General features: G+C 38.0%; 1 protein-coding gene across 1 annotated transcript; it reads left to right on the forward strand.

The window, feature by feature from the left end:
* On the forward strand, positions 1-27,905 carry LOC128857461 (putative uncharacterized protein DDB_G0282133). Its single transcript, XM_054093217.1, has 3 exons — positions 1-315; positions 26,990-27,362; positions 27,772-27,905. The coding sequence occupies exons 1-3, from the start codon at positions 1-3 to the stop codon at positions 27,903-27,905; spliced, it is 822 nt and encodes a 273-aa protein (XP_053949192.1).

The following is a 27,905-nucleotide window of genomic DNA, read 5'->3' on the forward strand; positions in this document are numbered from 1 at the left end:
ATGTTTACGCGCAATAAGTCTGAGTTTTTGCGTCGGTACATCACAATGGATGAAATATGGATCCACCAATTCACCCCAGAGTCAAATCGGCAGTCTGCTGAGTGGCATGCAGCCGGTGAAAACCGCCCAAAGCAACCAAAGACGCAGCAGTCGGCTGGCAAGATTATGGCGTCTGTATTTTGGGATGCGAATAGAATAATATTCATCGACTATCTCCAGAAGGGGCAGACCATCAACAGCGACTATTATATAGCGATATTGGAGCGTTTGAAAGACGAAATCGCAAAGAAACGGCCTCATATGGCGAAGAAAAAAGTATTGTTCTACCAAGGCAATGCCCAGCGTCACAAATCAATGAAAACGATGGAAAAATTGAACGAATTGGGCTTCGAATTGCTTCCACATCCACCGTATTCTCCAGATTTGGCCCTCAGCGACTACTGGCTCTTCGCAGACCTCAAAAAGATGCTACGTGGTAAGTGATTTGGCTCAAATGATGAAGTAATCCCCGAAACTGAGGCCTATTTTGAAGGCAAAGAAAAATCGTTTTACAAAGGCGGTATCGAAAGATTGGAAAAGCGTTGGAATGATTGGATCTCCCTAAAAGGGGACTATGTTGATGAATAAAAACGAATTTTGGCAAAAAAATGTGTTTTAATTAATTAGTCACACACATTATTGAACGAAGTATAAAGGAGATTTTTTTATCGTCCTACTTTTTGTAACTTTTTTTTTTTTAATTATTATTATTATTATTACTATTATATTTGCGATGTTTTATTATTGTTTTTATCGACTTATTTTTCTTATTCATTAATTGCAATTTTTTATTATTATTATTACTGCTATTATCTTTTTATTTTTTTATTATTTTTATTACCATCTTAAATTTTTACTATCGTTTTTCGCATCGAAGAAAATACACATTTCACATCCAGTTCTTTTACTTTGCTTTATGAAAATCTTCTCCTACACACACTTGAAGCCTTATTTTGTAAATTGCGTTAAAAATTCATTTTAGATCTCAGACTGCAATTCTCAACCCGTCTCATTCTCATAACATCATTAGATTCTGCTCTGTGGTTCATTTTACTGTCACTTTTCCCTACACTCCTTTGTGTTACCAAACTTTTCACTGACAATCAAATAATGGCGCCATCATGCAAATAAAATTGAAACTGTGCCATAGATTTCTTAGCACGTACATAAATACATACAAACACACATTAATTTTCACATTCATATGAACCAAATTGCTTCAGGATATTACTCACACTCACGCAAACTGCGACATAAAAGTGAACTTAACAATAGGAAACAGCAACATTTGTTGCTACAACAAAGCACAATATTATTAAACGCGTGTTTCCTTCGCAAGGCATGTGACCTTGGCGTAGCTGTTCAAGGTGTGTGAGAGTTACTCAAGTGTATAAGCTTCGCTTCACTGGCGCCAGGTTGTTGCCGTGAATTTTGACTTTGATCTTATTTTATTATTATTTGTATGTCTACTTTTTTCTTCTCACTTTTCATACTCCTTGGATGATACTTTGCACAAAGCATTAAACCTCGTTCTTACTTCTACTTTTAAGTTCTATTTATTTATTGCCCAATAGGGATTGAAGAAAGAAGCTTATTGATGTTTTCATTCTATATTTAGCGGAAAATATAAAGTCTTGCAAATATTTCAAGTACTTTTTAATACAACTCTTTAAAGTTTCTGAATCAGGTGCATTAGTGGAAAGCGAAAGTGAGGTCGCACGGGAGCCTCTACCCATTCATAAATTATTAAGTGTGAGACGTAATGAAGCGGTCGTTGTGTTGTAGTGACAAATTTCAACAATATTTTTTCTTCAATTACTTTTAAGCACTTTTATTTCTAACAAATACGACATTCTATAACGAAAATCCTCACAAATTCAAGCTTTGAACTTTGTGTAAAATTTCTCAGCTTGCAGCTAATTTTCATCAAATTTTCATAGTTTCTATTCAGAGTTTTAGCAAGTTTTTGTGCTCATTTAATTCTGGTATAATAAAACTCATGTTTTAAGTGACTAAAATCACTCGTTGACTTTTCGGCACCTTGTTTTACGTAAGTTAAATTTTATGTGACTTCAAACTTGCACTTTATTGTACTAAAACTGAATGAACCATAAACCTCCATACCCAATTTTCTTTTTTAAATTTTGAAAAATAATTTTGAATATTTTGCTGAAAATTTTTCGAATTTGTTCAAATTTTTCTTGGGCAAAGTTTAGAACTTGCGTTGTGTATATTTGCATGTAGCACTTGTTATAGAATGAACTATATTTCTATAAAACGAATACTCAAATTAGAAAGCAAATAAATAAGTAGTCAAAAGCTGTCAATGTGTGGTGCTTTTATTGGAATTTTAAAATTTATAGCCTGCTAGAACCAGTTGCGAGAGCAGTCGTGTGCGATTCTTGTGCCCAAATGAAAAGCTTTTAAATCGCCTAATATTAATTCGAAGGCAGTAAAAGAATGTATCGATGTTTTGACATAACTATCACAGTACTTTGTAATAAACCTGCTCTGGGTGCCGGGTCATAGAGACATAGAAGGCAAATGCAAACCACGGTACCACATTACCGATCCAACCAGACAAAGCGAACATACGTATACCTTTAGCAACTTGCAAGATGCTTATAGATAAACACACTATCAGTGCTGACAACAGGCTATGGTCTCAGTCCCTGACCTGTGCAACTAGTAGAATACGTGGCCGGAATGGAAGATGGGCCGCACAAGCCGACTGTTGAAACTAAACAGGAAAAACATAGGACATCTTCTCGGGGTCCTAACAGGGCATTGTCTGAATGGCCGGTATGCCAGTAGGCTGGGAGCAGCCTATAGCGACTCTTGCAGAAGCTGTAACGACATTGTAGAAGAAGAGACTATAGAACACTTTCTATGCGGATGCATGGCTCTGGATAGAAGAAGGTTCAATATTTTAAGAGAAAGCTCCCTGAATAACTTGGCACAAGTAGCCAATATAAAAATAACTAGCCTTGTCAAGTCAGGTTGGTTCAATGAGGACAATGTAGAGTGAGGAGAGAGAATAGCCCCGGTGGTATCACAATGGGCCTACAGCAGACCTAGGGGCGTCAAACGACAACCTCTGTACCTACCTACCTACCTATGCCCAAATTGGGTCAACACATCAAGATTTTTAATCAAATTAATATATGTATATTATTAATTTTGCATAATAATTAAAAACAGTAGATCTCTCTATTTGTAGAACAACATCAAAACGCACACCACTAAAAAGGAGGAAGAGCTCGGAGCAAATTATTTGTTTATTTATTAACAATATTTAAACTCATTTCAGTATCAAACTTGATGCTCTAGCCGGTTTGTCGGTCCCAGAAGATCTAAAAGTGCTTTCAATATTTCGCATACCGAAAAAAGTAGTGCATTCCAAATTCTTTTCAATGGCATTTGCGATGAAGAGTGCTTTGAAATTCACAAATAAATGCAAGACAAAATTCATTATTTTTATTTCTTAAATTAAAAGTTTTTTTTTTTTATTATTTTTTTATGTAATATATATATATCAATCAGAACTATCTATATACAGTAGGTTCTGTTTTTATGCGGCTTTTTTTTAAGCGGTTTTGAAATAGTGCGGTTTTTTTTAAATTACAAAATGCATGTCGACCTATCGGGAATTGTACATATAAACAAGATTCTAAACCAGCTAAGCAAAAACTCATCACAGACTACATCAGAAATGCTAACCCTACAAGTATGGAACCGCCTGCATAACTATCTAGATCAGACGTGTACATTTCCTCAAGTGACGAAAGTAATTTTACTCGAAATCCTAAACGATTGCGCAACATGTGGGTATTGTCTGATTCTATTTCTGAATTAAATTTATTTTTCGATTCTGACGTTTCTTAAATAGAGATATAATTTTCAAAAATACAATTTTTTGTTTATGCGATATTATTGTATTTAATTATTTCAGATTTATGCGGTCTATGGAACATATCTATAGTTATAATATGGGACTAGTACCCTTTCTTTATGCGATTTTATTACATTATTTCAGATTTATGCGGTATTAGCACTTAGAAACGTATCTATAATTTTACTATAGAACTAGTAGCTTTTTTTATGCTGTTTCTTTCGGAACGTATCTACCGCATAAAAACAGAACCTACTGTATACATAAAAAATTTATAAACAAAAAATTTTTTAAATAAAAATAATGACTTTTTTCTTGCGCTTATTTGTGAATTTCAATTTCAATTTTAATATACTAAGTACAATAAGTGTTGTGCGTATGTAAAATTTCGTATAAGTATGTTCTTGTAAATCTCGAGGGTACTTCAGCGTTAGCAAGCACAAATGTGTTGATACCAGGAACGAAATTTTATTTCAAAAGCGTATGTTTGCTTGCTTGCACAGGGTGCCTCAAGTAAGCTTTATCTTTTGAGCATAGCAAATTTTCACAATAGCAGCTCTTTTTCGGCAAAAATTTTGACTAGTAAAACTAGTAGAAATATTTTATTAAAAAGTGAAACCTCGTTAAAAAAGTGTTTTTGAGATTACTTGCGGTTTGCTGCATATAAAAATAATTTCTATTTATTTTTCTGGATGAGCGCTTTTGAGATATAGGCAAGAAATCTAATTTTTAGGCTATTTTGCAGTCATTTCCAAATAAAAAAAAAGAGTGCGTGTAGCGTAGTACACATAACAGAAGTGAAACTTTCAAGGCAGACAAAGAAAGAGGGAGAGCCCCGAGCGAGAATGACAGAGAGAGAGGGAAAGAGTATATATCTAAATAGATCCACAACATTTTCAGAGAATATAAAGAGACAAAATTTACAAAAAACGGAACAGTGTCGACCGGTGTAGGCAAACGCCAGATACAAACCGTGGCAGCAACGCGCACTACTCCGAGCGTTTATCACCCGCACAAACGCAGTGATTCCAGGACCGCAGCCACGGCACATATTACCGCAAGGCAACACGATTGAATCCGACGACGGAATGGATGGCACTTTATAGTACGCACAGGCACTAGCCAGGTAAGGGAAATAAGCGCCCAACAGGAGGCACCAAAAAAAAAACGCCAAAAACATTGGGACCAAAATACACCCCAAATAGTAGGCACCAAGGAAATATAACGCCAAAAAGTAGGCACCAAAAATATATTTCCTACAAGTTTGCACCAACAAACAAGCGCCAAAAAGTTGGCAGTGTTATTTCTCACTAGAAATTAGCAACCACAAGTAGAAACTCAGGAAAAATAGCCTCAAGTCATAATTTTGCCGAAAAAGTTACTTTGTCTTCAATTAATTTTATTAAAAATAAAAAAAATACGTTTTGCTTGTGCCACCCTTTTGGCTTTAAGGTGCCAACAATCCGCTTTATATTTCAATTTGAATTTACCAACAAATGCTTTATGGAAATCGGCTTTATTTGTTCGACGGCAGCAGCGAAAGTAACAGCGAAACCAACATCCCAATAAAAACAAGTGGCAATAAATTGCAAGCGCCTCTTTGTTGTCTCTTCGGTTTTCTCTATGCCTCCGCGAAAGTAAGTCTCATTGTTTGACTGTCTGTCTGCCTCCACATACATACGAATATCTGTGCGTACCGTGTGCGTGTGTGTGTGCCTGATAGCCGTTATTGGTGTTAATGCTTTCAATGTATTGCTGTATTTTATTGCTTTTCTGCCCTAAAATGCCTCGCTGTATATTGTTGCCATCGAGGCTGTTGTGGTTGTTGTTGTTGTTATCGTTGCCGACATGTTTTTGGCATATGCATAAATATTGTGCAGACAAACGATAAAGTTTTCACAACAATGACAACAACAACTGCTTCACAACAACAACACTCTATTGTAGGACAAGACGCAGGAGAGAGGCCATCGGTAGCTGCTTCGAGGTGATTGCGGCTAAAAATTCGCAAAGTCAAAGTGAAAAGTTTTGCTTTACTCAAAACTCAAAGTGATAAACTTAATGTTTTATTGTTGTTGCTGCTTGCTTGTGCTTGTGCTTGTTTTCGTTTTTGTTTTTGTATTGCGCAGCTATTCTTGTCTCATTGAAAGTCGATTTAAATTCAAATGATTTTTTTTTTTGTGTTCTTTACTTCCCTACATTTTCAGCATAAAGTCTGAAAGTTTGTGCATTTTCTTGACGAAGAAATCACTACTTAGAAAAGTATTTGTCATGAAAAAAATTCAAAGAATTCAGAATATTTGAACTTTTTTTAACAAAATTTTGTGGTTGCCTGAGCAGTAAAATATATTTTTGGTAAACTGTTTTCCTGGCATAATTTTTCACTTTTTAATGAGTTACTGGAATTGTGAAGTTTTGGAGAGGCAGAAAGCGTTTTTTTTTCATTTTTTATGGGAAGAGGTATCCGCTTGATTCGGCTTTACTTTCCAGCTCAGCTTGTAACACTGATGGAATTTTATTTGAAATTTTAATTACTTTTAATGCTGCTGATTTTTGCCCGCTGCATCGGCACTCGAGCGGAAAGGCGCATAGTAACAGACCAAATACTAAAAAAAAAAAAAATAAAAATTAAATAAAACAACAAAAACCAAATCAAAGAAGAAAGATAAATACAATTAAAATTCAGAAGTGATTTAAAAATTTCTCCGAACTTACAATACGAAAACAAGCGAAAATAAGTAAAATGATTATGCTATGAATTTTAAGCGATTGTATGATATTTGCACAAACCAAAAAAAAAAAAAAAACAAAAAAATATTAAATGCCCAACTATGGTCTTATTCGTTTACAAAATTCAACCAAATAATATACATCGAATTTCTTTTTGGTCCAATAACGCACAACTTCGCCTTCCAGCTCCATACTGATTACTCGACCTCCGAAGAAATCTGAGCAGTTCTTCTTGTGCCAAGGAGCTAAGGTGGTCGCTTCTTAACACATCAGTGCCAAAGACCTCAAGCCTGATTCGAGCGAAGGCGGGGCAGACGCACAGAAAGTGGGTCCCCTCATCCTCTTCTCCACACGCTGGGCAGAGTGCACTGTCTGAGATGCCCAACATTTCCATGTGCTTTGCCCATAGAAAGTAGCTCGTGATCAATCCAATCCCGTCGCTTACAGTCCCCTCTGCTTAGTAACAGCAGGAACTGCGACAGTCGATCGGACATGACAGGTAACATCAGTTTCGTTCATCTGCAGCCTTTATCAGCCTTCCAAGCTCGCTTATGGGTTACAGTAACCCGTTTGCTAACCGTGGCTTTGATGGCTGTATAAGGGAGTTAAAAGAAGTTGGCCTTACAGCCCACCCTAGCTAAAGAGTCAGAGTTCTTGTTACCCACGATACCCACGTGTCCCGGAGCCATGTTAGCATCAGGCTGTTATGTCTACCGACATAGTTCAGCATGGATTTACAGTACTCGACTACCCTTGAAGGGGTTGGGGGGCTGTCTAAAGTCTGTCGCTGCAGATGCATTCATATCTGCCTCTCCATTTGTTTTCCACAACAAAGTTCATCGCTTTTTGAACAGCTTACACCTCCGCTTGAAACACAGATGCATGCATTCGAAGAGCAAAGTGGGGTTTTGTCCCGCTGGATTCCACGTAAACCCCAGAGCCGGAGCCGTGCTCGGTCCTGGAGCCATTCGTGAAAATGCGAAAACAGTGTTTGCCGGGCTCATTTTCAGAGTTCGACCACAGTTGAGCCTCTGTCAGCACCTCTCTGTATCTCTTGTCAAGCACGACTCTTGATGGCATGGAGTCAAGGGGCACCGATCGATTACATCGAAGTTCATGCCTTCTCTGTTGTCCGATGCAGGACAGGGGCCGTACCAATTCCCATTGTGTTTCAGCCTACAGATGGCCTTCAAAGCCTCCGTTGGATGAAAATATGAAGTGGTGGTAGACTAATCAGAGCATCTAATGCCGGGTCTGAAGTAGTCGGAAAAGCTCCGATGCAACAGATGGCCACATTGCGTTGTAGTCTCGATAAGGTTCTCCTGACTCTCACGAGAGCGAATCTACTCATCCAAACCACTGATGCATAGGTGATAATAGGTTTTATCTTAACCATGTAGATCCATAGGACCTTGCTAGTAGAAATACCCCGCGTTTTCCTAATAACACCCTTGCACTGCCTTTGTTTCAACGTGTGATTTCCAGAGGAGTTCACTATCGAGGATTACTTCAAGATATTTGATTTCTTTGGATAGCTCGATTGTGGCTCCTTTTAGCTTAGGCAGAACGACTACATCAAGCTTTGTGATATTGGTTCTTCATTCCTTCATGCTTTTGACCAAATACTAAGTGTCGTTATCCTGAAGAAACAAAATTTTTTGTCAAGATAGTTTCCGCTATCTGCAAAATCGCGAAGATGAGTTTGTGAATAAACTCCGTATTCACTTTTATATCCTCTTGAGTTGTGCAGATTTCTTTACAGTGGTGTAATATTATCAGTGGAAGCTTTTAATCTCCTCTATATAAACCAATCCGAACAAGGCTGAGATCGAGATTTATTTTCTCGGCAGTTCAGAAGTTGTTCTTATTTATAAAATTCTTGCTGATTTCATTAAATAGCTTATATGAGAGTGTTCAATATGTTTTATTCAAAATTTAATTATGGTCTTTAACTCAACATTCCTTCTCAATAAAACTTTTCTCATTTCAAATCACTCACTTCCGTGTGATTTTGATAAATCCCAAAAGACGAATCACAATTCATTTCAATTTCAATTCGCAAATCAATATCCGTCACATTAAAACACAATTCCAATTTCATCTAATTAATATTTCAGTACTGAACCAAACAGAAATAAAAAAGTAAAATTGCAAAAAAAAGCAAGTAAAAATAGCTGCCCAGCTTATGCAAACAACTAAGACGACGCGTCGACTGTTGCCACTCAAAAGCCGGAAATTAATTTTACCAGTTTTCGATGGCTCAGAGAACGGGCAACACAAAGCTCATACAAGCCTGTCACAAAAACGAACGAATTTCTCGTTGCTTCGGCGTTTCCACTACACCCTACCATCACCAGCACCACCACCACCAGCATTCCAAATAAGTAACTGACCACTCAGCAACACACATGCGTGTGTACGTCCTCACAGCCGTCGCTTAATGTCGTCGGCCTCACGTCAATGTAGAGCTGCAATAATAATAATGAAGCTGCTGTTAAACATGCTGAAAATGCTGATAATGGTTTTGTGGTTGGGCTGCGCCTTGTATATCTACTAGCGTGTGCTTGTCCTTCCCTTTAGTGCTCAACGTCGACTTGTATCTTCTTTTTTACTCATCGCACTTCTGATGCTGAAACCTTATCGCCTATTTGGTTCGGGTCATCATTGATAAATAATGTCATGACATTAATTCGAGGCCTTAAGTATTAATGCGCATTAAGCGGCATTGTAATTTGTAATAGTGCTCCGGAAAGTATGCAATGATGCACGCACACACACACAATTTCGGATATGAGTACATATGAGCATGCGAAGTATGTCTGGTTGAGTGCTTGCGGTGTGTTGAAAAGGTAGAAGCGGCATTGATTTTTGATGCTCAAGTACAGTCATGATCATAAAATTAACTGCACCAAAATAATTTAAGACTCTGTTTCACTAGTTTTTAATAACGCGCGTTATCTTCACTCCATTTGAGCTTTTCGCCCGAAAACCCATTTTTCAGTTACTGGTGAAAACGGAGAGATGTCCTCGTAGAAGACGAGAAGAAGAAGAGAGTTAGCTGGACTAAAACAACTTTGCAGTTAAAATACAAATTTCAGTAAAAGTTAAAGTCGGTATTTTAGTTTGTACAAAATGACGTGATTCCGGATTTGCCTTTTTTAGCTGGGAATTAAGATGTAGAGAAAAAATATTTATTTGCGTACTCTTATTACATCAATACCAAGGAATAGTAACCACTTAGTGATACCTGTGTTAAAACAAAAAGTTGTGAAACTGTTGGAATTTTTTGTTTGATTTTTTTTTTTTTTTAATTCTAAAGAGTCTCCATATTTTTAGTGGCTAATAAAAGTAAGTTTATTTGGTATATCCTTTAGTATAAATTCGAAATATTTAGCTGAATTTCTTTTAGCAACGGCTTTGTGACCTCAGCGTTTGTAGAGAGATAGAGAAGGGGTTTGTCTAAAGCATAACGAAGGAACTCTGACCAGTAAAAGCACAGGTTTCCCAAGATACCTGCAGCCTCTCTAATGAGTACTAGCAGGTCTCTGGCAGGTGAATTCCTAAAACAAGTGGGTAAACTGTTTGTTTTTCATATGCGAGGATTTAGCACTGCGACCTGATGGATCTACTGCGCACTCTTCATGGATTCAAGGTATTTCTCTGAGCACAACTTCCTCAACAAATTTTAGTATTTGTCCTATTTCATCGAGTTTTATTTCATCCTCTGGTTAAATTATGGTTGGTAGGTAGGTAAAATAGCATGAGTGCCACCCCAGGTACACTACAAGTAGCACTTATGTGCCGTTTTGTGGACCATAATGTGGACCATTACCTGTGCAAAGAAACATTTTTGGGAAGAGAAAACCTTCTACAGCCATCCAGTGGTGTTGATGTAGTGGAAGAGAGAAAACGGATCTAGGCTGGAGAATTTCTTCAAGTCATCCCCAAAGGGCATGCTAAGGAATCTCAACCGCCTGGCCGCCAGAGCCAGACATTTGCAAAGAAAGAAAATGTTCAACAGTCTCTTTCTCCGCAGGATCCCCACAGCTTCTGCAATAAGGGTTTGTACGGAATTCCAAGCTTCTCCGCATGAGTACCGATCAGCCAGTGGCCAGTGAACACCGCAATGAGTTTCACAATTGATTGGCGGGGTATTCCCATCGCCCTAAGCGTTCTGTTACTATCGTATTGAGGCCGTCGTGTTTTCGAAATAGCACACGATGCGCTTTTTTAGAAAGAAATTGTGCAGTTTCCCTTTAACAACGGTCAAAGGGACACCGATATCTGAGAGGGGGACATCTAAAACCGGTTCTGTCGACCCATTCCTGGCATGCTCGTCGGCAACTTCATTTCCCTCTATATTCCTGAGCCCAGCAACCCAGATAAGGGAGATGTTTCCTGCTCGATCGAGATGTTTGAGTTCCTCCTTACAGGAGTTCACCAGAAGAGAATTGCATTACGGCGACGACAGGGCCTTGATCGCAGCTCGACTATCGGAAAAAATATTAATGTCTTCCTCTCAACAGCGATCGCGAAGCATTTTGCATGTCTGCAGGATCGCGAAGACCTCTGCTTTAAAAACGCTGCTCGTTTCCGGCAGTTTAAAGAAGACCGAAATGCTGGCTGATTTAGAGTTAACCCCGCTCCCACTCCAGATTCCATCTGAGATTCGTCAGTGAAAACAGAGGTACCTATATCCGCGCCGACTTCCAGTATTGCCTGCGCGGAAAGATAGCCCCAGTACAACCCTCAAATCCTAGTTTGCGGATGGAGAGATCAGTGCGAAGAACAGAGAAGGAAGGGGAGATCTGCTTCAAGATACTACTATGTCCTGCAGGAAATAGGCTCCAGAGGCCAACCTCCGTCAACCTAATAGCGATAGGTTAAACCATACAAAAACTAATTTATTGTAATACTCCCTCTGTCCAAGGTTAAACTACTTCTTCAGTTATTTGCCGCTTATTAAATTTTTTTCTGTGGAAAAAAACAAATTTGCTCTTACCACTTTCGGTAGTCTACTTAAATTGCAACAATAAATTTATTTTTCAATGCAATTACACAGCGATATTTCCCAATACGCAAACTATTGTGAAATGCCCACCAGGTAATTATACTAAAAAGTGGTCTACACTCTGAGGTTTTTGGGTTTGAAAGACTTTATGACACTTTGAATATAAACTTTCTATGTGGTCGAATTTTTATACACTCAACTGTAAGAAAATTAATGTATATTTTATTTTTTTTTTATTTAAGTTTATCAATTTTTTTTTAAATACCTTTCACCTTTTTTTCACTGCTACTATATTTTTTTTTATATAACACAAGCCATTTTGTATATTTAGCGCTTTTTCACCCCTCGCTGGAAATCATTTTTACTTCACTGGCATTACTGCCATACAACCATTAACATTCTCCCTATAACTATCCCCCTTTCTTTCTTTTCTTACATATATTTATGTGCATTCTTTATAAATAATCTTTCTCCATAAAAAGTTACTTAAAGGAATGAGTAAAAGTAGGCAAAGATGTGGGAAAAGTTACTTAAAGGAATGAGCAAAAGTAGGCAAAGATGTGTAAGGGAGACATCTTACCCTACTTTTACTCATTCCTTTAGGTAACTTTTCTTATTTGCTTCATTGAAATTAATTGCCTGCCTTGTAAATTGCTACTAATTGTTTTCTCATTTCATTTAAGCAATTCCATGCGTAATAGCTTCCTCTTGCGCCTAAATGCATGCCAGGGGACGTGTTGAAGTACGCGCGAAAAAAGCGCATTTTTATGTGTGTTTGGATTGCTTTTCTGTGTATCGCCACTTACTTTGGCGTACAACAGCATTAAGCTCTAGATAATTTAGATTTATGACAAGCAATTACTTTGCCTTTTTGTTGCAAAAACCTTTTTCTTTGCCATAATTGGATCAATTATTTGTGACAAATAAACGGTGCTTATATATTTATGTTATGTAAAAGGCGGCATGAATTAAACAAATAATTTAAATGAAAAGCTGCTGTGATGCTAGAACAGATTTGAATTTTAAGCCACTGTAAAATAATGCTTTAAAAGTCGACACTGAGGCTTTGGTTGGTGCATATATAATTTACTCTACTTTCATACCGCGCCCAAGCAGGGGGATTTCATAGGTGACTTTGTATTCGTTGAGGAAAGATATTCTAAAAAATCAATGGGGTATTATAGCAACTCCATACTTGCACCTTACTGTACTGAAATGTAATAAGCTATAAAACTGCATACCAAAAGTCTATCCAGAAATTTCAATTAAAAATCGTGGAATTGGGATGAAAAATTTTGTGAATTTTTTTTATTTATTGCATAAAATTTGACATTTTTATTTATATAGTTTTTGTTGACGACGGCTAAACTTTTATACAAAAAAAGTGAATATTCAAAAAAATAACGAAACATAGAAAAAACTGGTCAAACTGTTGGCGTGCTTTCGTTGAATGGAACATGGGCCACATAAACCGGCTGTTGAAACTGAACAGGAAGGACATGAGAAATCTTCTTGGGGCTCTAACAGACCTTTGTCTGATTGGCAGGTATGTCAGCAGATTAGGAACACTCTGTAACGACTACTGCAGAATCTATAACGACACTGAAGAAGAAGAGACTATAGAACACTTTCTATGCGGGTGCATGGCTTTAGATAGAAGAATATTTTAGGAAAAAGTTCCTTGAATAACTTGGCAGAAGTAGCCAATTTAAAAATAGCAAGCGTTGTTGGATATATTAAAGCCACAGGTTGGTACAATGAGGATAATGTAGAGTGAGGAGAAGGGACAGCTCTGGTATATCACAATGGGCCTATATCAAACCTAGGTGTGTCAATTGGCAACCACTATACATACCTACCTACCTTTTGTTTTGTTGCAGGTGGCATGTAGAGGGCGCACAGCGACATTTTGCAATGTATTAGTAGTTAATTATTTATATTTTATATATTTATATTATATATACCTATTAATTTTTTTTACACCACAGGGTGGAGTAGTCTCTCCGTTTCTGTGGAACCTGACCGTCATTAATCTTCCTCAGGAACTGGGAAAAATGATGATATTGTAATAACAATCTCGGGCAAACACCTTCCAACACTGTGTGATCTCGAACATAGAGTTCTCAACAGACTATCACTTTGGTGCAAAAGTCTAGGACTAGAAGTAAGTCCAGAAAAAACGGAAGTGATACCATTCAGCAGAAAACATAAGACATCTGCTCTTCAACAAATATTTTTAGGGGGGAAACCCCTTAAAGTAACATAGGGCGCTAAATATCTAGGATTCGTACTGGATAGGAAGCTGAATTGGCGGCTCAGAGTTGCAGATAGAGTACGCTAAGCTACGACGGCGTTATACTCCTGCGGAAGGCTCATTACAAAATGATACACTGGTTGTACACAGCAGTAATTAGACCAATTCTCTACTACGGTAGAGCAATATGGTGGAAAGCCCTTGAGAAGGGCGTTAACAACAAAAAACTTGACAAGGTTCAAAGACTTGCATCTGTTGTTATAACCGGTGCATTGTCAACCACACCATCGAAGGCGCTGTATGTGATATTAAACTTCCTTTCGGTATACCTACAGGCAAAGTACGATACATTGCGCACAGAGCGGCAATAAGGTTAAGCACTTTAAGTAAGTGGTCAAACACAGACTATGACCATGGTAAAATCCTGGATGGCACGTTGGGGCTTCTCGGACAGGTGGACTATACAGTCCCTCTTATACTTGCCATTACAACGTTCACGACCCTCCTACCCTCGAGGGAAGAGTGAGAACGGGACGTGGTAAGACAGGGCGAGTCCATCCATGTATACATAGATGGCTCAAATCGCGAGGGCAGGAGGTGTGTATTCCGAGCATTTGGGGATCTCCTTCAGTTTTCGGCTTCCCGACTACTGTAGCGTCTTTCAGGCTGAACTGATGGCAATAATGAGAGTCATTACATTGGTGCAGTGTGATGCGATACCTGGAGATGATATCTACATCTACAGATAGCCAGGCGGCGATAAAATCCCTCACAAAACAGTCGACAACCTCCAATGTAGCCAGGAAATGCCGCGCATCTCTTAACGAGATGGCTGAGTTATTTCACCTTATGATAACATGGGTTCCTGGCCATTGCGACATTGAGGGGAACTGCAGAGCCGATGAACTAGCGAAAATCGGTACCAAATTGACTGATGAGTACATAGATAATGACATAGGGATACCCTTGCAAACATGTAAACTAAGTATCCGCGAAGAAATTGTAAGAGTAGCGAGTGAAAGATGACGTTATGAAGCCACTTGCGAAATCGCCCATCAACCGTGACCGACTCTTAGTGCTAAACGCACGGAACTTCTACTAAGAAGAGATAAGCACAGTCTTAACACACTAATTTTAGTTATTACGTAGGCACGCCCAGAGAATGGGTGTACAAACACATGACTTCTGCAGAAGTTGTCTGGACGAGGAAGAGGAAGAGACGATCCCGCACCTTCTATGTCACAGTCCTGCTCTATCCAGACGTAGACTCGCCATTTTGATTGGACAATCCTTTAATGAATTGGAAGACCTCGGCTCTGTCGAAATTAAGGATCTTGCGAAATTTTTGAAGAGTACAAATTGGTTTTAGGAGGGATAAGAGCTAGTTCTCCACACGGCATCACAATGGGCCATGAGCCTTAGTGTGCCCCACAGGGGACACAAGCTTTAAACTAACCTAACCTATATATTTTTGAATTTTTATTTTTATGTGGCCATATAGTACAACAAAAACAACACAACTCAAAGTTGCACTCCTAATTGATCTTCTTCGCTTTACAAAAATGACGCACCAACTGGTTGGCCTTCAGAAAATTTAGGAAATATTTGTCTGGGATCCAGGGGTCATTTTGACCTGATCATTTCATGCCGACTGATTTTAATACTGAAGGCAGACGCCATCCAATGGATGACGAAACCAACCGTCAGCTGGTCCAGTAGCGGTGGGTACGTGCGTGAGATGCTGCGAAACGTGTCGAAAAAAAATGTTGAACAACTCATTTAATACCGGCTGATTTTTTTTTTGTGTATTGTTGACATTTCGGGGAATAAAAAAAATAGTCAGCTGCACCGTAGAGGGAGGAAAATACGTCAGTTGAACGCAATTATACATTCTTGCTTCGGCTGATGGTCTTCCCCTCGCTATAAACGCAGCTGACCATCATTATAAAATTTTTGTATGTGTCAAAAATTATGTAAAAAATTTCAATCGGCATAAAGTAGTTTTAAATTTAAATTTTAGCCGGTATAAAATGAGTTGGCAGACATTTTTTTTCGACACGTTTCGTACCCTCCTACAATCACACCCACCGCGGTGGTTTATTGTTTTTCAAAATATTCTCCATGAAGATCTATACACTTTTGCATGCGTTTGAACCAATTGTCGAAGCCCTTTTACCACTTTGAATGAGGTACCTCCAAAACATGCATTCTGAATGCCGCAACCGCTTCTTCAGGTGTCGAAAAACGTTGACCTCTCAGTTTGTTTTTTACGTACGGGAATAAAAAGAAGTCATTCGGTGCCAAGTCAGGACTCTACGGTGGATGACCAATTAATTCGATGTTTTGGGTGCTCAAAAATGCAGTTGTTTGAGCCGATGTGTGAGAGCTCGCATTGTCCTGGTGAAGAGTGATCCGTCTTTGGCGATTCGTTTTCCTAATTTCTTGCAAGACAACTGGCAAACAAATGGTTGTGCGCCACTCAGAATTTACTGTTCTGCGTTGTTCTAATGATACGGTTGCGACATGCCCAGTTTTTCCGAAAAAACAGGCGACCATTTGCTTGGAAGTGCTTCGTGCGCGAACAACTTTTGTTGGATTTGGCTCATCTTGAAACACCCATACAGTCGACTGCTGTCATAGACGTGTTTCGAAGCCCCGCTATCGTATTTTTTGAGCATTTTCTTCGACCAATCGACATGAGCCTTTTTTCGAGCGATTAATAATATTGAATGTACTATGCTGGTCCCACTAATGCCTAAGATTGTCTCAATCTCACGATAGGTCACATGACGATCTTGCAATATCAGTTCGCGCACAGCATCAATGGTTTTCGGAACAACAACTGATTTTGGACGACCTTCACGAAATTCGTCTTGGAGTGAACTACGACCACGATTGAATTCACCATACCATCGATAAACACTGGTCCTTGATGGAGCTTCATCGCCAAAAAACGAATTAGGTTCATCCATGCAATGTTGCTGAGTTAATCCACGTCGAAAGTTATAAAAAATAATCGCACGAAAATTTTCACGATTTAATTCCATTTTGGACCGAGATGAATCTTTTAAGTTACTGTAAACAACACAAATAGCGCTGCTATTTCAAAACGTTCTGAGTACGTAAAAGCCAAAAAATGCCAAACTTTGCGATACAGCTGTCAGTTACCAGATTGCAATACCAGGGTTGCCAAATCCTGACATATACAAGGCACCCCTCGTATAGTCAAGAATTTAAAGGTATAAAAACGCAGTCAAAAATCGACCCCTGGCTCCCGGACTATATGAGGAGAAGCTTTAGCTCAGCGTTACAAATCACTTGACTTTAGTGGACAGAAATTTATTAGGATCTAAGCGACTAAGACTGAAAGTGGCACACAATCACCTAATAGAAAGAAATTTAAATAGTTTAAACTATCTGCGATGCATTCAACACTTTACATAGCACAAAAACGCCAAAAGTGACAAAAATGCTCAAAATTAATATCCTATTTCAAATGTAAATAACCTTTTAATTATTAAAATAACTTTCCTTTTTTAAAGAAATAATAAAATAATTTCATCTTCTGTAAAATATATTTTTTTAAAAGCACTTCCACATATTTTTTATTATAAATTTTTTATGTACTCAATATAATCAGTCCAATGATGCTTTTCTAAGTATATTTAGCGAATATTTTAAACAAGGAATTTACGAAATTTTATTAATTTTATTTGACCTTTTTGTTGTGCTTCTATTTTGTGTGCAAGCATTTACTTGTGAGAAGTGAAGAAAATATTGGCTTTCCCTTGCAAGTTCAAGAAAGCACCCCAACTACGCGCGAATTTTGCGTACGAAATTCTACAGTAAAGAATCCTATTCATTTTATAAGTGAATTCCAAGGGTAGCAGAGAGCTAGGATGATGGCTGCAGTGGGCCACTTGTATGAAGAAGAGGGTTGTTGCAGTGGATAGGAGGAAATTGTGGATTTTAAATATTTTGCTTTAAAAATTTAATTTGAGAGGAGAAGTCATAAATTGAAGAATAAATAAATTAAAATGCTTATATATTTAAATTTTAGTGAAACCAAATTCTTTTATACTTTTTCTTAATTTAAAATAACTGTTTTTTAATAGCGCTGTGAAGGTGACGGTGGCGTGCTTCCTTGAATTGCTTCAGTTATTAATCGGGGCATGCGTTGAACAGACGAATGAACAGACATACATTGGTAGTAATTTCCTCCATTTATTCTGTACATTTTTATTTAATTAATTTTATATATAATACAGATTTAAGGTGATGGGAATCGCCCGCCATTCAATTTCCAAACTCATTGCGGTGTCCACAGCGGTCACTGGGTGATCGGTACTTATGCGGAGAAGCTTGGAATTCCGTACAACTCCTATTGCAGAAGCTGTGGGGATCCAGCAGAGAAAGAGACTGTTGAGCACTTTCTCTGTAAATGTCCGGCTCTGGCGGTTAGACGCTTGAGAATCTTTAGCATGCACTTTGGGGATGACTTGAAGAAATTCTGCAGCCTAGATCTTTTTTCTCTCCTCCACTACATCAACAGCACTGGATGGCTGTAGAAGGTTTTTTCTTCTCTAAATTTTTTCGCAGGTAGTGGTCCACATTATGGTAATGAAACGGCACATAAGTGCTACTTGTAGTGTACCTGGGGTGGTACTCTTGCCATCTAATCTACCTATCTACCTACCTACAGAATTTCCCAATTTCGTTAGGCTAACATTAAGGCGCATGGGTATGAAAAGTGGCTTGAGAAATTTCAGTTAATAATTTGGTTAAGCCTATTATCTAGACTACACATAGTTAAATACTTATCCTTAAAGCACTGTTTGATACATACAAGTACATTATTAAGTATCACTAGATCTCTAATCTTATCTAAAATTGACTTCGGGTTGGTTATATACGGACACTGCGCTAAAACTCATCTAAACCGCCTAGAAGCACCTTACCATGCTGCAGTCAGGAGAAGCATCAGGGCCTTCCCCACTTCCCCCATAAACGTTACCTTAGCGGAAGCTGGACTTCCCACCATCTCGGAAAGGGTGGCCAACAATACAAGGACAAGTATTTTGAAGATAATTCAATGTAGAAACAGACTTTTGTTTAAACACACCAACTCTAGTACTCAAAAATTAAACAGAAAGAGCCGGGAATCAACAATCTCCATCATTCTAAAAGAAGCCGAAAAACTGGATATCATTGCTCAGCCAGTACTTTTATAACCTGCAATACATCCACCGTGGGTCGTTCCCAACTCGACGATTTTGAACAATCTATACAAATATTTAAAAGATTCCACTAATACAAACGAATACAACCAGATTTTTCTCGAAACCATTTCCCCATTAAAGAAAGATTGGGAGATCATTTTTACCGACGGATCAAAAACCGACACCTGCACATCGATTGCGGTGACAAACGCAGAAGGTGTTATCATCTGTGCCCGAATTTTGCCAAGATTCACTTCAATATTTACAGCTGAAGCAGCTGCGTTACTTGAAGCAGTAATCTTTGCCTCCCAGAAATGTAGCAAGCACTTAATTTGCACCGATAGCAAATCCTCAATCGATGCTATCTTAAATCCCACAAATGACACCCCGATGATAACAAAAAGCCGCAATATAATTTCAATACACACAGGTGCAATCAAAATTATGTGGATTCCTGGGCACTCTGGGATAAATGGTAACGAAAAAGCTGACAAGATAGCGAAAGAGGCGAATAAGGAACCTCTACTCACATTTAACTATATCACTTGCAATGACATAAAGATACTAGCGAAAGAACTTGCCGCAGATAACGCAGCAACTAAATGGAACATTTATCAGCATCCTTATAAAAACTTTAACCCCTTTGAGGGAAAAAATACCTACCCTCCATCTGCATTATGTCACCAAGCAAAAACCTTTACTCGACTGAGAATCGGTCACACACTCATGACACATGCCCACCTGCTCAGCGGTTCACCGAAGCCTACATGCCCTTTTTGTGGCTCCAACGAATTTACTACACTTCACCTGATAGATACTTGTCCTTCCCTACAAAATATCAGAACATCCTTTTTCTCAAGCATCAAACCATCGGAACTCCTCAAACAGACAACGGTATGCAACTTAAATAAGATTTGTGATTATGTATCTCGATGTAAGTTAAGGCTATAAGACACGCTGTCATTTATTACATTATACTAATAGCCGAAGGCCATAGTAGCCAGTGCTTTAGCTCTTTAAGTGGAATAGTTATTTATAATTGTTACTCTTTTAATAAATAAATAAATAAATAAAATTTGGACTTTGGTTTTGAATTTCACATTTTTATTTATTTGTTTTTTTTACTTTTTTCTATTATTTTTTTTTTTTACGACGCTTTAACACTACTTGGTGAGTGCCAGTCTGGTACTTCAACCATTTGCATTTCATGAAATTTTTTTTCTCTACCAACTGGCATTTCATTTACACAAAATGAACTCAATTCGTAGCCCGCACCGCTACCGCTCATAGTTCCATTCGTGACTGTGCGAGTAAATTGGAAGTTTTTGTTGCAAGTTCCAATAGTAAGCTGTGCGGCAGCCATCTGCAGGCGTTGCAGGCATTGCAATTTCGCAACTTTCAACTTGACAACAAATTTGCAACATTTGCATTAATTAAATCAAATGCATAAGGTTTTCGAATTCAAATTCAATTCCTGTTGCTGGGCTCCTCAAGAAAAGTAAAATAAAAAACAATTACCATAAAATAAAAGAAATAATGAGTTGCAACTTGCCTGAGGCAAATAAAAACAAGAAAATACGGTAAATTTTCTTCATTGTGGTTGTTGTAAACAACCTGCCATCTCGAGCTGCAAATCATTAATTTCCCACCACTTGACTAACCATCTCAAACTGTTAGCTAGTCGGTGCTCAAACTATTTGCTGTTGTTGCAACAACAATCACCACTCAACTCAATTCAATCGAAAGACGAATGAATATACAAATGAATTGTGAAACTTGAAGGAGTTCAGCTAAGTTGAGTTGCGAGTGTTGAGTGGTCGTTGTAGTTAGTTGGCAACACTGGACACAAATAGATTTTAATTTTTTCCATCTACAACTTTACGAATTGTTGAAAATTTTCCATTTGTTTTGTCGCTAGCGTAGAAGCTGCCACATGCCGTTGAAGGCAGAAGAAAGTTTGGCGCTACTCTATTTTATTTCATTGCAATTTGTTTTCTAGTTTTACTTCTGTTTTTTCCTTATATTCATTGCTTGGCTGGCTATCTTCTCTACTCGGCTGGTATTTGCCGAAAAAAAGTTTGCCGCCTCGTTTGAGTAGCTACTGAAATTTTCATTTTCAATTAAGTTGTGCAAAAGTTTATGCAGCTGCCGCCAACCAATGTTGACGTCATGGTCGTCGCGTTGTCAGCAGCAATTGTTGCCTGCGTACTATACAGGCTAGAGCAGGCTTGTGAGTAGCAGTGTGCGGCAAAGCGGACGCAGAAAAAGTACAACAAGTCACCAGTAAAAATTTCAGAATATAAGTGTCCAGTATAAGTGGCACACCAGCTGCACATCTCACAAGTCGTCAGGCAAGTAAGCCGAACGTCCTTTAGGCACATATCCTCTACATGCTTCTGTGTGTGTGTGGCTATTAACCAGTCGGCTTGTGTTATAGCTGAAATATAATCAACGTTTGGTGCCGCATACTCTTTGCTGCTTTTCCACCAATATGCTTTGCTATTGCGCGCTAATGCACTCCTATTTTTCTTTTTCTTCTTCTCGTTTTTGGACTCTGTTACAATTTCGTGCTGAATAAATAGAAACAGTTTTTCTGCTCTCTTCCAAATTGCATATTCAACGTGATCTTACTTAGAATGCTGAAAGCAATCATTGAAAAATATTTTGAAATAGTGAGTAGAAAAAAATTAAGCAGATGTTCTAAAGAAGGGAATACTCTGACTATAGAAAGAATACTCTAGGTAGGTGCATTCCAGCAAGTAAAATGCTGTTGAATGGTTTCAGCAAAGCTACTGTGTGTTTCATGCCTGTTAAATGAAAAAAAGTCTACACAACAAAAAGGTCTACCTTAAAATTTTAGTTACATACTTCAGTATGAAGGGCGCGCTATAGTTAATACGCCACCTATCATAAAATTAGCGCTGCCTATAATAAACTGACATCATCTCAGACAATTTCCGTTTATTTTTTTAGCGTAATCTGGGGAAAGATTCATACAAATTTTGTTTTTAACGTCATGCCAAGCCTTTTTGTGGGAGCGAATTTTCATCTGCAAACCGCATCAACAGTCTCCTTCTCTGAAAGGCCTCTACAGCTTCTGCAATAGGAATTTAATGGTAAACCCAGCTTTTCCGCGTGTAAGCCGATCGTCCAGGGACCAGTAAACATGGCTACAAGTTTAGAAATTGAATGACGTGGAGTTCTCAGGACTTTGAGAGCTTTCCGTCTATTGTACTGGGACGTCAGGGTTTTCGAAATAGCACACGAAAAAATGGAACTCCTTTTTTCTGCGCTTTTCTGAGAAACAAGTTGTGGAATTCACTTTAAAAACAGTCAGATAACCGGGTAGGAGGTCTCTGAGACCAGTTCAGTCACCTAAAACTACATTTCCTTCTATGTTCCAATATCCTGAAACTCGGATCAGAGAAATGTTACCTACACACCCAAGTTATTTGATCTCCTTCTTACAGGAGTTGATTAGTTTGTATCTTCACCATGGCGTAATCAAAGCCTTGATCGCAGCTTGACTATCGGAGAAAATGTTAACATCTCCCTCGCTTTCGCATTCCCTGAGCATTTTGCATGCCTGCTGGATCGCAAAGACTTCTGCTTGAAATTACTAGCAGTTTTCGGTAATTTTAAGCAAATATTTAGATAAACTGGCTGATTTAGAAAATCCCTTTCTCCGACTCTCGATTCTATGTTGGAGCTGTAAGTGAAAACAGAGGTGCCATATCGGTACAGATTTGCACCTCCATTCCTGCCTACTTGGAAAGATTGCCCTGGCACATCCCTCAAACTCCAGTTTGCGGATAGAGCGATCCGTCCGAGGTGCAGAGAAATACCATGTCCCATGAATGATTTCCTCCAGAGGCCAACCTCCTCTATTCTGATTGCGCTTGAAGCAGCAATGGATATAACGAAAAATCTGATGGGAAGTAAATGCAAAACGATATTCAGGGCAGCACTGGGAAAAGTTCTGCATGCTCCGGTGATGCATGCAGTCTTTGCACCCTCTCCAATGTACTCAGAATATAGCTCTTCCAAAGAGTTGTCGACCAAACCAGGCATTCATGTGTTAAAATTGGCAGAATCTCCACGTTGTGCATCCAAAGCGCGATCTGTGGCTTGAGTCCGCATTTTTTGTCGAACATAGATTTGCAGAAGTAGAAAAATATACCCGATTTTCATTGTATAACTTCCAATGGAGTTTGGAGTCAAGCATCACTCCAAGATACCTAACTTCCGATGTAAGCGGAAGAACGTGGTTATTTAATTTGGGAAGTCGGTTTTGAGTAAAATTTTTCTAAAATTTTAACAACATCTGTCGGATTGTAGTATTCTGCCTCAAACGGGATTAATGTGCAGCGGCATGAAGGGTATTTTGGAAACAAAATGATATAACTTCTTGCAATACAACGGCTCTCTACATGTTTTATTACATCTTCTGAGGGCCTCAGTGAAGCTACTTGAATACCAAGTTTTTCTATGACTGAAAGTCCAATGAGTTCATTAATACATGAGTGTGAGAACTTAAAGGCTAACTGACAACCCTACTCTAGAGGGAATGAAAATGAATTAGTCTTAACTTGACTTGACGTTTCATCAGAAGGCAGCGCGAATACAGGCTGTTCTTAATGTTAAAATTATTACTGTAATGAAAACTTATATGTAAATTCCTGTCATTTTTCTTTACCCAATTTCAATAACTTCATTTTCATTTGCAATCCGAATGTTGCAACCCTTTAGATATTAACACTCTTTGGTTTAACATTTCCACATTTCTTCATATGGACTTTTAATTTCCTTTTCTTGTAAATCGGATTCCATTCCAATTCTGATGATTTTCTGTTAAAATTTCTACCACTACTATTTGTTGTTCGGGTTTCGCAAGGCACTACGTATTAAATATGTAGCAATTCGGAGCATTACCGTTATAAGTGCATACATAAGTACTAGGCCGGGTCGATTTGTGGGGAGGCAAAAAAATCGCCCATTGCTCTGTGAAAATCGTATTCTAGGGATCAAAATAAGAAACTTTGCCGAAGGAACCATACCTCTAAATCGAATTCTGATGTCCCCCAATTTGGGTCGAACGTTAAATCCCACTTTGACCCATTTAGAGTGCTCCAATTGAGTCCAAATGTATGACCGACCCCCACTAACTTTGGACGGCCGATCCACCCATGCCAGTGGCACACCCCCTGGAACTCCCCTGGGAACTTCCCCATACAATCATTTCAAAATATCACCATTTTTGGGCTTTACATGAGAAAAGAAACTAAACTTTTTAAATCGACCCGCCCTCATAAGTACATACCAGCACTATTGATATACTGTTGAACGCAACAACATAAAAACTATTCGTTTTTATTTATTTTACCTTACACAAATTCACAAAACACTCAGCCATGGCCATACAGCCGTCGTTCTTCGATTTCGTTTGTTTTTGTCAAAATTTTCCCTCGATTTACAGCGCTGGTTTTTCATTCAATTAGCTTCGGTAGTAAACTCGTCTGCAGTTGAATGCTGCTGCTGCTATGTTGTTTCACAGGCATTGAAAGTTGTATAGAGTTTTTGCAAATACCTATAACTGTACATTTCCTGGTGGATGCCACCAGTTCCACTCGGAATTCTGCAGTTATTAGTTAAGCCATTCATGGTATTTTCTCAAGCTTTTCGTGAATGCAGGGAGGCTTCTACTCTTTCTCTCTCTCTACCTCTTTTTCTCCCTGTCCTTCTCTCTCCCTGGCTTGCTTGTTTGCGTTCTTGTAACACTCATACCACATTGTTGTTGTAGCTTCAGCACCTGGCCACTCGACAGCTTAGCTGTTGCTGTTCTTGCCTACTATAACTTGTAGTTTTATGGGAATTCGTTTGTAAAGGAATACGTTTCGAGTGGATGTAAGCAGTAATGGATGTTATACTTATGCTTTATATACAAATGAATGTACATACGTACGTACATAATATAAATTGTACACACCCTGTAGGGATGAACTGAATTAGCGCAAACAGTTTTCGTTTCAGCACAAGTAAAATATTAGTTTGAGGAAAAGGAAATCCAATATTTATGCGTAAGTGGCTTACAATTATTTCATGGCCGATCGTTAGCTCCTCGGTAATGCTATGACTACTAACATCCCGGTCAACTCCAATCATTTCTGTGATTTTATCGACATTATCGCCATTTCCTTTAACATCAAAAACGCCTTTGCGAAATCGACAAAAATAAAATTGCACATAATTAGCTGCTTCAGTATCGGCTCTATAAATATATATATATATATAATTGGCGCGTACACCCCTTTTTGGGTGTTTGGCCGAGCTCCTTGCCCTATTTGTGGTGTGCGTCTTGATGTTGTTCCACAAATGAAGGGACCTACAGTTTCAAGCCGACTCCGAACGGCAGATATTTTTATGAGGAGCTTCTTCATGGCAGAAATACACTCGGAGATTTGCCATTGCCTGCCGAGGGGCGACCGCTATTAGAAAAAACTTTTTCTTCATTTTGATGTTTCACCAAGATTCGAACCAGCGTTCTCTCTGTGAATTCCTAATGGTAGTCACGCACCAACCCATTGGGCTACGGCGGCCGCTCTATAAATACCATTCATAATTTCAGCGGCCTGGCTTACTTTTTCGCATGTTCGCCTTTATCAAAGAAAAACTGTGAAATCTAACGAATTTGTTACTTCCATTGTTAACACGCTGTAACTGACAACTGAATGGAACAAACAAAAATTAGCAAACGAATTTTTTAGTGTGAAATGTCACCTTGACAAAGAGCAGAAACTTTAAATTGCTTAATCCATACTTTACGAGATATCGATCACTACAGCCAACTACCGAGAAAATAATGGATTTCTCCTCAAATTCCTTTTCCCCAAAGTAATATTGTTAGCCATTGCTTCCCTTCTTTTACCAGAAGAAAGTCACAAAAACACTCTTTTAAGTTATAATATCATAATTTAGAAATGCCCAGGAAATTTAATTTTAACAAATTGTCCTAAGAAACATTATTAGGGAACTATCGAAAAAATAAAGTAGCTGTAAGAGAAGTTTCAAATTTGAATTAATGAGGGATTTGTGAAGAGCACGAAGAACTGTTACTTTTTCGAATATTAACAGCTGCCCAAAATTACCAAAAGAAATGCGAAGTAGTCAATAATGTTCCTCCAAATTAATGAGACCTTGTCCGTAACCAGTGATTTTCTCGGCGGGGTGCTCCTATCATTGCCGATTGCCCAGCAAGCGGTTGTACCTGCGCTACTTGAATATTATTGCTGCCTAGCGTAGCATGCCACAAGTATTGATCCTAATATGCAATGAAGTTGAAATGATTAAGCGGTGAAATAGAAGTGAAGAGAGAATACAAAATATTGTTTTCAAGCAAAAAGTACGTGTACGAACATTGAAAGCCGAATACGAAAACTATGTGCAGAAATGTATGGAATTAAAAGTGACCTAAATTTGTTAAGATAAATACTTCTTTGGTCGTATATCAGAATAGTTTAAGCAGACTTAAGCTAAAAATGGGTTTCCTAATGCCATTCTTAATACGAAACCGTTAGCATACTTTTCTAATTTTTTATTCGACATCGGAATTCGTTTTAGAGGTATGGTTCCTTCGGCAAAGTTTCTTATTTTGATCCCTAGAATACAATTTTCACAGAGCAATGAGCGATTTTTAAATCGACCCGCCCTTATATTTATATAGAATATACATATATATAAGACCCATTTGCACCTCGGAGACAGTATAAAACTGCAGATTGCATTAGAGAACATAATGAACGATCTAATAGAAAAACGAATACAAATAAAAATGCGATTACGAATAGAAAAATGTATACAAATACGAAAACGAATGTGAATTAGAAAACGAAAAGAATACGAATACCAAAAAGAATGCGAATACGAATAGGAATAAGATTGTGAGTACTGATGCGATTTTCAATACTAAAACGAAAATGAGTATGAATGCGAACGCGAATATAAGCGCGATTGTGGATACGTATACGAATATGAATACTAATATGAATACTAATATGATTACTAAAACGAATAGAAATAAGAATGGGACTATTAAGACGAATAAGAATACGGATAAGATTATGACTCCCAATGCAGAAATCAATACTAAAACGAAAATGAGTATGTATACGAATGCGAATACGAATAGGAATACGAATACGAATACGAATACGAATACGAGTAGGAATACGAACACGAATACGAATACGAATAAGAATACGAATACGAATACGAATACGAATACGAATACGAATACGAATACGAATACGAATACGAATACGAATACGAATACGAATACGAATATGACTATGAATACGAATACGAATACAAATACGAATACGAATACGAATACTAATACAAATACGAATACTAATGTGATTACGCATATGAATAGAAATACAAATGCGAATACCTTTAGAAATGCGAATAAAATTATAGCAATGCGAATATCAATACTAGAACGAAAATAAATATGAATACGAGTGTGCATACTCATTCGAATATAAGTACAAATCCGAAAACGAAAACTAATGCGAATACGAATACTAATACTAATACGAATGCCATTACGAATATGAATTGAATTAAGAATTCGACTGCGAAAGGAATAGAAATATGAATACTATTAGATTGTGGCTACTAATGCGAATACTGAATAAGAACATGAATATAAATACTAGTCCGAAATCGACTACTAATTCGAATATACGCATACAAGTATAA

This window comes from Anastrepha ludens, chromosome 3, assembly GCF_028408465.1.
Source record: "Anastrepha ludens isolate Willacy chromosome 3, idAnaLude1.1, whole genome shotgun sequence".
Lineage (NCBI taxonomy): Eukaryota > Metazoa > Arthropoda > Insecta > Diptera > Tephritidae > Anastrepha > Anastrepha ludens.

Excerpts from the sequence above, each read along its gene's own strand:
- LOC128857461 (XM_054093217.1), top strand. The coding sequence starts at position 1 with ATGTTTACGCGCAATAAGTCTGAGTTTTTGCGTCGGTACATCACAATG. Across the intron at positions 316-26,989 it reads CTCATATGGCGAAGAAAAAA|AAAAATGTATACAAATACGA; the intron begins GTATTGTTCTAC and ends GATTACGAATAG. Across the intron at positions 27,363-27,771 it reads GAATACGAATACGAATACGA|AATTCGACTGCGAAAGGAAT; the intron begins GTAGGAATACGA and ends AATTGAATTAAG.